Consider the following 10,371-nt stretch of genomic DNA (forward strand, 5'->3'; position numbering starts at 1 on the left):
ATAACTATCATAATTGCCGTTGTTTAAAATAAGAGCTAGAAATTTCTCTTTTTCTAGCTTTTTGCAGTGAGATAATCCATATGCAACTGCTGGACAAGCGGCATTCAAAACAATAGCCGATCCTACACATCCCTGTGTCTCCGTGAAGTGATCGTCTCTTTTCTTAGTAATCTCAGAAAGAGCTGGAGCTATCTCCAAATTTATTTTTGGAGGCTCTGCATACAGATCTCCTTTTCGAGGATACTAACTCAGTACGCTCTTTTTTACTTCTTCTGTTAAGCCCTCTTTCATTCACGCTCCCCATCAGCCTTTGATTTCCGCATGAAATTTAAAGGAGTCATCTGGTTTTTTATTAGGATATTTTTCTAAAATTTCAAGAATTTCCATATCTAAGTCGGATTCATGCTGAACCGGATCATCATCTTTTTGAGTTTGATCGGCTACATCTGGGGTAGAATTATTTCTAGTGTCAGTGTCTGTCACCTCACCATTTTGTGCACCAGGCAGCTCGAGGTCTTTTTCTAGAAAGAAAAAGGAATAGGAAGAATTTAAAAAATTACCCAAACCTTTAACAGTATTTGGTGCATAAATTCTTTTTTTATTATTTTTTTTTTTTTTTTCGTAACTAAAGTTCGTGTGGAACTTTTTGTTCAATAGCTGTAATTGTATAGACATATATATACACAGCTAAGACTGCCTTTATTAGGCGTGCGTCCTTCGTATGGAAAGCGCACAAATAAAATTTTCGAATGGAAAAATTTTTTATTTATTATCATTATTATTTTTACCTGAAACGTTTGTCGGTTGGCTTTTTTCCGAACTTTCTTCAACATTTTTTAGTTGCATCAATTTTGTGACAACGCTTGTGAGGTTAGCTATTTGCTTTTCCAGATTTGTCACTCGTTGGCTATTCTCATCTTTTTCCCGTTTTCGATCCTTTGAACGAGAACGTGAACGCTTCCTTTTCTTCTCTTTTGTCATAATAAATAATGATATTTTATTATTTAAGTGTTATTAATTAATTTAAATTAATTTAACTATTATTTTTGACTGTGTAACAACTCTGTATGTTCATTGTTGGACACAACGAAACTATATGAGGTAAGTGACGGCGAGCGCTGACTACAGTGGTCGCACTCATGAACTAAGAAATTTTAACTCTAAATGTTGTGGAATTGGACATAGCTAGCGCTACTACACTTGTAATCCTCAGAAGAGGTTTTGGCGCCCTCTAGGGGGCGTCAGACCAAGCAAGTACCACCCTCTTCGTGGGTTCTGAGACTATTACTCCAACCGTTAGCGGTGCCCACATGTTTTGCACCTTGTAACATGTGGCAACTCCGTGGTTGCAGGAAGCCAATAGGTACATTTGCGCGGGTGAGACCTCCCTTTTGACTGTCTTAAACTTCTAAGGTATACAAGACCGTACACAATACTATCACAAGCTATAGTTAGCAAATGATAATCACTTGGTGATGACGGTAGAGGGCACTCTATAATAGTTGCCGTCCTAAGATCCAAGTGGGATAACGTGGAAGAAACCCTTTTTAGGGTAATGAGTTATGCTGCAACTCACCACTTATCTGCAGCCCGTAGACCAATACAGGGAATTGGTACCATGGGGGGCCCATTCCAAGCCCCATTTCAGCTAGAGTCTCTTTACTTCCTGGGATGGAAGGGATGGGGGGCCGAGAGAGGTAGGACTCGTGGTGGCTGTGGTTAGATACCACACGCAATGGGGATTTTTGATTATACCCCCGGTAAATGTCCACTCTTGTTTTCGACTGAGAGTGTCGTCTGGGTGGAAGAGATGGGATTTCGCAACGTGTGTGTGCCCAAAAGGGCGAGGAAACGGCTTCCGTGGAGGAGGTGGACTTAGGTCCTGTTACATTAATTAATTAATTACACTTGTAATCATCTTCGAACGAGACGTCGTAGCATAATTATTATTATTCTTGATAGTCATCATTATTTTTGATAGTTATCATTATTTTTATTATTATTAATGATAACACCGGCACACAAAAAAAAATAAGTTCTCTGTACTTTTGACGGGACCGATTTATTACCATGTATTTTGACCCGCTGAATCCGAATCCGAGGTCCGTTTAACCCGTATACCCTCAGATTTTTAGAAAACTTTAAAAAACCTCAAAAATACACAAAAATCGACCGTTTTTTAAATTTATAAATTTTTTTAACCCTAACTAAGCATGATTTTTATGTATTTCGGTCCTCCACATACTAACCTGAAGTTTATTTAAAACATTAGCCATTTAAAGTCTGAGTAAATTCCAAAAAACCCCAAAAAATTGCAAAAAAGCAAAAAAATTCATAGTATTGTGATGAAAAAAATTTTAAAGGGCTAAATAAATAATTATTTTCATGTATGTTTATCTGTCACATATAATTCTCGAACATCCATGGCTCAGATATCTCTAAAATTTTAAATAAATGGCAAAAATTCCCAAAAAATCGAAAAAAATAAAATTTGGTATAACAAAAATCAATTTTTAAATCGAAATAAATAAAAGAAATCATATTGTTCGATCTGTGATATATACATAAAAAATATTTTGGCCTAAAACATAAAAAAATTTTAATATGCTTCAAAAATTTTTTTTCATCACAATACTAAGAATCTTTTTGCTTTTTTGCAATTTTTTGGGGTTTTTTGGAATTTAGTCAGACTTTAAATGGCTAATGTTTTAAATAAACTTCAGGTTAGTATGTGGAGGACCGAAATACATAAAAATCATGCTTAGTTAGGGTTAAAAAAATTTATAAATTAAAAAAACGGTCGATTTTTGTGTATTTTTGAGGTTTTTTAAAGTTTTCTAAAAATCTGAGGGTGTACGGGTTAAACGGACCTTGGATTCGGATTCAGCGGGTCAAAATACATGGGAATAAATCGGTCCCGTCAAAAGTACAGAGAACTTATTTTTTTTTGTGTGCCGGTGTAATTATCGTTATTATTATTATTCTGAATAATTATTACTCTTGATAAATATCAATACTATTATTATTCTATTTAATAATTATTATTCTAAATAATTATTACTATTCTAAATAATATGATTATTACAAGCATTATCATTATTATTACTATTATTATAATGGTCATTTTCAAAAGTTGTTTTTTTACTAAAACTGCAAGTTATTTATAACAAATTAAGTTAAATAAATTTTCAATGAATATTAATGAAATAGTATTTAAATTATTTTTATTTTTATTGAGAAAGCTTCGCCCCCAACCCCCCATCCAGGATTTCTTCCCCTAAATGATATAGAACTTATTAAAATGATCACAATTTAGTATAAGTTTAACGAACCTTCGGCCTGGTACGAGAAAAATGATAATATTTATTGTAGATGTATTTGATGCCTGCCCCCAGACCAGCAGCACTCGCTTCGCTCGTGCCACAAATGTCGGGGCAGGCATCAATACATGCTAGGACGAAGTCATATAGTCTACAAAAATGTGATTTGTCAATGTACTTTCATCCGGGCATAAAGAAAAATAGTATGCACTGCACGGGTGTATACTATTTTATGTACATGTATATACGATTGAGGAGACTCTCTTAGTAAGTTTTACGAACTATTGGCCTGGTAAGAGAAAAAATAGTATCTGCAACACGGGAGGAAAGAAGGACATCTCTTCCCGCATGTTTACCATGCATTTTACATGCGGGAGGAAAAGTCCTACTTACCTCCCTAGGTGCACAATATACTATTTTTTTTTGTTTTTTAAAATAAAGCATGTTTAAAGTCACTTAAATATTTAAAATTAAATTTAACTTAAATTAAAGTGGGACGGTGAGATGCTGGGACGCTTAATTGGCGGAAATGAGGATGTGTAAAGTGAGCGAATGCGCAAAAAGGATCTGGTTTAGGTGTGATGGAATTTGAAGAATTAAAAATTACACAGACTTTATCAATAAATAATTAGGTTATTTATTTACACTTTATACAGTCCAATATGGTGAGAATTAACATTAGATAGCGAATTTGACAAGATAGATAAGCGATAGCGAAAACGACAAGTAAAGCGGTTAAAAACGCGTGGTGGTTAGTAAGACTGCACGATGTAGATTAGCAATTGAGACGGCGTCTTCCTCCTTCGGTGCTGCTCGGTGGTGACGTGGCAGCATGGCTGCAGTAACGAATTTTCCCATTGGCTTAAAAGCGCGCCAACAGGAAATAGTTAGCCGCCAATTTCTCTGATTGGTCGGCTGGTAGCGGGTTCGGACCCAGCACTATTCTGACATTCAATTCAGTAGCGAGTTCGGCTACTCCCGATCGTAGCGGAAATTCACGAAGCTTTTCCAATTGTCTAAGCTCGTGATTGAACAGGATGAGATGTTTTATATTTAAAATAAATATTTTTTAACACTTATTTAATTTTTTTATATTAATAAATTAATTATTTATTTTATTTATATACACTATGTACACTGCACTGTAAATTTATTATGAATCGTGAGGTGAACATATGTATTACGCGGCAACACGCGGTGATGTGAGAAAAGGATGGTGGTTGGCGGCAAACCAACGACCACGCGGTGAGATGAATGTAATTAATTTGATGAATTAATTTAACTGATACTAAATAAATAATTACGAAAATTAAATATTAACCCTTAACGGCCACACGGGGTGATTAGTAACCCCAGGCTTAAAAAAAGTGGGATTAGAGGTCTTAAGCCTTTCAAATAAATACAATAAACGCCATCTGCCGGTGACAGACATGTGTGAGATGTGACTTCACTACATAGAAAGCCAAAGAAATGCACAGTGGCGTTGTGAGCGTTCGTTTTATCGGCCTGGGGTGACTAGTTACCCCAGTGTGGCCGTAACCGCAGTTCAGTCACAATATTTATTTTATTTTTATCAACTTATTTCAGTGTCAATCGATAAAATAAAGGTAAGTTGATCATTTTTTAGTAATAAAAAATTTTTTTTCATCTTAGTTGTTATTAAATCTAGTCTATTTATATAGTATAGTGCCGGATAGCTCAACTGGTAGAGCACTCGGCGCGATACCGAATTGGTCTGGGTTCGATTTCCAGTTCGGGCTATCTATATTTTTCTCAATTTATCTATAAATTGTCTTATTGAGGTTATTTGCATGTTTGCATGTTTAGGTTTCCACTATATTTAAATCTACGTTATTATTCATAAATATGTATTTTTAAGACAATAAAACGCAAAAGAAGTCAATTTCATGATTTGTATTTTTTTTCATTTTTCCTTCCAGTAATTTTGCAAAATAACTATACTTTTTGAAAAATTTGTGGATACTGTTATTTTTTTGTGGTAGTGGTATATATTGTGCGGACAGCCCTCAAGTTTTAGTCGTTCATATTGCAAAATGGCGGAGTAGTGAATTTTTTTGCAAAAAAAGCCATTTTTTCAGAATTTTGAACTATATGACCAGTTTTTAGAACGCCATCTATAAATTAACCAAGTGAAACCATTAGAAATATTGAAAAACTCGTCAACGAACATAACCCAAATAGTTAAAAGTCTCAAAAACATTTACACATCTTGTCTGGCCGGGTTTTTCAGCGTGGGGTAATGAGTTACTCCATGTGTCCGTTATGAGGCCTGAGGGAGGTGTGGCCGTTAAGGGTTAATAATATACAATTTGAGGTGAGAATTAAGTTGAGGTGAATAGCAAGAATAATCAACGCGATTACAAAAGATTACAATAATGCAAAAACACACGTGGCACTTAGCGTCGGTGAGTTTTCAATAATAATAGCTTCGTCTTCTTCTTCATCCCTACTTGGATGAGAGGGCGGAGCTTGAGATAAGAATGGGAACGGTGGAGCCGCCTGCGCGTGATAACGCGCTGACGCAACTCTAATTAACTGGGCTCAGAGTGGCGACGAGAAACGCAAGCGCGGGAGATTCGAACATTCTCCCCGCCTTCGCCAACTCGTTAGAGAAGATACTGATGAGATGATTAGAGATGAGAATCTTCCTTGGCGGTTGAGATGGGTAACAGCACCAGCTTGGTGACTGGTCTGGTGAAGGTAGAGGTGGCAGTCTTGACAGTGACGACTCTGGCAAGACCATCACTACCAGGATGGAGATGAGTAAGTCTGACAAAAGGCCACTTTGATGGTGGATACCTCTCAGCAACGATGAGAACCAATGAACCAATCTTGATATCATGGTGAGATGTATGCCACTTTGAGATGGATTGGTGAGATTGCAGACATTCAGCAGACCAACGTTCCCAGAAATATTGAAGTCTATCTTGTATTCGTTGATAGAGTGAGAGACGAGATATTGGTACACTAGCGAGACTAGGTTCAGGTACAGTGTTGAATGGCGCACCTCGGATAAAATGTCCAGGGGTGAGAGCTGAGATGTCCTCTGGGTCATCAGTAAGTGCACTGAGTGGCTTTGAGTTTAACAGTGCCTCAACATGAGTAAGGAATGTTGAGAAGTCTTCGTAGGTGAGAAGTAGATCAGCAATTGTGCGTTGGAGATGATGTTTGACAGATTTTACAGCGGCTTCACACTTGCCACCCATGTGAGGAGCACCAGGTGGGTTAAAAATCCACTGAGTTCCGTCTGAGGTGAGAATTTGCTTAAGGTGAGATGATTCGTTAAGTGCACCGGTGAGAAGTTGTTTGAGAATAACATCTGCCCCTTTAAAGTTTGTACCACAATCACTATAAAGGGTTTTGCAGATGCCACGACGACTTGTGAATCGCCTGAACGCTTTGAGGAAGCCTTCTGCAGTGTAATCACTTACAACTTCCAAGTGAATCGCAGAAGTTGAGAAGCAAACAAAGACTGCAATCCAGCCTTTGCAGCAGCGAGTACCTCGTCCTTGAAAGTATTTGAGTTGAACTGGCCCAGCGTAGCCTACACCAGTGCTTTCAAAGACGAGTGAAGGTGAGACACGAGATGTAGGCAGTTGACCCATCTGTTGAGATCGCTGAGCTATGTCTTACACAGACAACACAGCGTTGAATGTGAGATTTAATTGGGATTCTTCTCCCAAATATCTAGCACTTCTTGCGCACGGCAGCTAGCGTCAGTTGCGTACCTCCATGCATTGTGCGAGCATGCGCATTAGAGATGATGAGATGAGAGAGATGACATTTCTTTGGTAGTATTGGTGGATGTTTGCTGTCCGTGTCAAGATGAGAATTTTGTAGTCGTCCACAAACTCGTACAATATCCGTAGCATCGATGTAAGCTGTGATACGTGAGAATGGATGAGATCAAAAAAACGGTTTGTTTTGTGATAATTGTGAAATTTCGTTCTTGAAATATTCTTGTTGAGTATTTTTAAGTCAAAAGTACAAAGCTGAGTGTAAATCAGCTGGTGTGAGTAGTGAGACGTGAAGAGATGATGCAGGAATTTTTTTGAAGACTGCAACTGCTCGCTTGCAGTGATTCTGAGCAATTTGTTGAGATTTGATGATGATTCAAGCGAGTTACCAAGTGGTAAACTTGGACTGGTAACTGCGAGATGAGATTGAGCTGATTTGCGTTCAGTGTCCACTTCAGGATCTTCTTGAGATGTAAATTCTGGCCATTGGTGAGATGGCTCTAATAACCAAGTTGGACCTGACCACCAGAGTTGATAAGATTGAAGTTGAGATGGAGTTAAACCCCTGGGAGCACATTCGGCAAGATTCTGTTTTCCTGAGAGGAATTTCCATTTGGCTGCTGGTAGATTTTATTGAATTGATTGAACTCTGTTTTTAATAAACTCTTTCCATTTGCTTTGTTCTTGCTTGATCCAGACAAGGGCCATCGCTGAGTCTGTCCAAAAATAAACTGGAACATCTTGGAGATTGAGAGTTGTTTGCACGTGTGAGATGAGTTCAGTGAGAAGCAGAGCTGCTGATAGCTCGAGACGAGGAATGGTGAGACGTTTCAATGGTGCAACTTGAGTCTTTGCGCAGACAAGAGTTATTTTTGCTGGTGTGAGATCATGATGAGTCTTGATCTAAACCGCAGCAGCCATAGCATGCTGTGATGCATCTGAGAATCCGTGAATCTCGATGTTTGAGGTGTCTGATGAGATGTTGAGCCAGCGAGGAATTTCAAGTTGAGATAATTCAGGTAATTCATCTCGGAATTTCTTCCAACGGTGAATTATCTGAGGTGAGAGTGAATCGTCCCATCCAATCTTTTCTAGCCATAGATCTTGCATCAAGATCTCGGCTTTGATGACTACAGGTGAGATGAGTCCCAGTGGATCAAATAACTGGGCTGTTTCAGATAGAATTGATCTTTTGGTGATGGCAACCTTTTGAAATGTATGACCAGCGAATGTGAGATGATCTGGTTGACACTTCCAGGAAAGTCCAAGAATTTTTTATGTAGACTCGTTGAACTCGTGGGAATTTGAGATGTTGGTTGATGACAATTTGCTGAACTGAGGATGGTTACTTTTCCACTTGGCTAGTGGAAAACAACCAGCAAGACATATTGCTTCCACTTGAGATGCGATCTTGTTGAGATGATTTACGTTATCAATGAATTAATGTAACGTGGACCTAAGTCCGCTTCCGCCAACCGGAAGCCGAGGCCTCGCCCTTTTGGGCATACTCGCGTTGCGTAATCCCATCTCTTTCACCCAGACGACAATTTCAGTCGTAACCAAGAGTGAACATTTACCGGGGGTATAATCAAAAATCCCCATTGCGTGTGGTATCTAACCACAGCCACCACGAGTCCTACCTCACTCGGCCCCCCATTCCTTCCATCCCAGGAAATAAAGAGACTCTGGCCGAAATGGGGCTTGGAACGAGGCCCCCATGGTACCAATTCCCTGTATTGGTCTACAGGCTGCAAATAAGTGGTGAGCTGCAGCATAACTCATTACCCTAAAAGAGTTTCTTTCACATTATCCCACTTGGATCGTAGGACGGCAACTAAGATTGCCCTCTACCGTCATCCCCAAGTGATTATCATTTGCTAACTATAGCTTGTGATAGTATTCTGTACGGGCTTGTATACCTTAGAAGTTTAAGACAGTCAAAAGGTTAGGTCTCACCCACGCAGAGGTACCTATTGGCTTCCTGCAACCACGGAGTTGCCACATGTTACAAGGTGCAAAACAAGTGGGCACCGCTAACGGTTGGAGTAATAGTCTCAGAACCCGCGAAGAGGGTGGTACTTGCTTGGTCTGACGCCCCCTAGAGGGCGCCAAAACCTCTTCTGAGATTTACGTTATCAGCGCCTCCACAGATATCATCCACGTAACTGCATTTTTTAAAAGGTTCAACAACTAGTGGATACTTATCTCCTTCATCGATGATCAGCTGTTTGAGAACACGGCCAGCAAGATATGGTGCTGGACGCGTGCCGTATGTAACGGTGGTGAGATGATATGATTGAGGTTGATTGTCATCATCTACCCAGGGGATCCGTTGATAGTGCCAATCATCTGGGTGAACATTGATTTGACGAAACATTTTTGTGATGTCCGTGGTGAAGATGAATTGGTGTCTTCTGACATACAGTAAGACATCAAAGATGTCAGACTGCAGTTTTGGACCCGTGTGAAGTGTGTCATTTAGTGAGATGCCGGAGGTAGTATTGCTGGAGCCGTTGACAACGACTCTCAGCTTCGTTGTTGTGCTTTTTTCACGAAGAACACCGTGATGAGGTAGATAGTAGGTGATGTGAGATGATTGATATGAATCGGGGACTTTTTGCATGTGACCCATGGCCTCATCCTCCGTGAGAAAGTCCTTGTAGAGGTGATTGAACTCAGGCTTCTGTGAGATGTTTTTTATTAGTCGATTTAGACACTTGGTGGCAATGGGCATTGAGTGTCCAAGCTGTTGAGATGATGATTTAAAAGGTAATCACTCGGTATATCTACCAGTTTGATCACGAGAGTGAGTTGATTGAAAATGAGACTCACATTCAGCTTCTTCCACCGTGAGAGACTTGTTGAGATGTGATGAGACTTCTTCAAGTTGCAAAAACTTGACGATTAATCATGAAGTTGATCGATAGAGATGATATGGTGAGATCTGCTTGGTGATTGTTGTGATTGAGATGATACTGGACCAAGTATGGACCAGCCAAAAATTGTTTTGATGGCAACTGGATCACCAAGTGAACCAGTTTGAACTTCAGGTTTGATAATTTTTCCATAACAATCTGCGCTGATAAGTAGATCAATTTTATCGGACTTGAAATATTCTGGATCAGCCAATCGCAGACTGTTGAGGTGATTCCACGAATGTTTCTTGATTGAAACAGCTGGCTGCTGTGAGTTTATTGAGAATGTGTGCAGAGATGATAACACTATCATCAGAGTGGAGTGAGGTGAGTGAGATGTTTACAGCTCCAGATGTACTTCCGGATGATACACTGCCA

The 10,371-nt window shown here is 39.2% G+C and overlaps 2 protein-coding genes across 2 annotated transcripts; both read right to left on the bottom strand.

The window, feature by feature from the left end:
* Positions 1 to 5,971: 5,971 nt before the first annotated feature.
* On the bottom strand, positions 5,972 to 6,946 carry LOC130676353 (uncharacterized). The gene has a single exon (XM_057482507.1). The coding sequence runs from the start codon at positions 6,944 to 6,946 to the stop codon at positions 5,972 to 5,974; it is 975 nt and encodes a 324-aa protein (XP_057338490.1).
* Positions 6,947 to 9,176: 2,230 nt separating this feature from the next.
* Positions 9,177 to 9,812, bottom strand: LOC130676354 (uncharacterized). Its single transcript, XM_057482508.1, has one exon. It carries the CDS (start codon positions 9,810 to 9,812, stop codon positions 9,177 to 9,179), a length of 636 nt encoding a protein of 211 aa, XP_057338491.1.
* Positions 9,813 to 10,371: the final 559 nt, after the last annotated feature.

This window comes from Microplitis mediator, chromosome 10 (genome assembly GCF_029852145.1).
Source record: "Microplitis mediator isolate UGA2020A chromosome 10, iyMicMedi2.1, whole genome shotgun sequence".
NCBI lineage: Eukaryota > Metazoa > Arthropoda > Insecta > Hymenoptera > Braconidae > Microplitis > Microplitis mediator.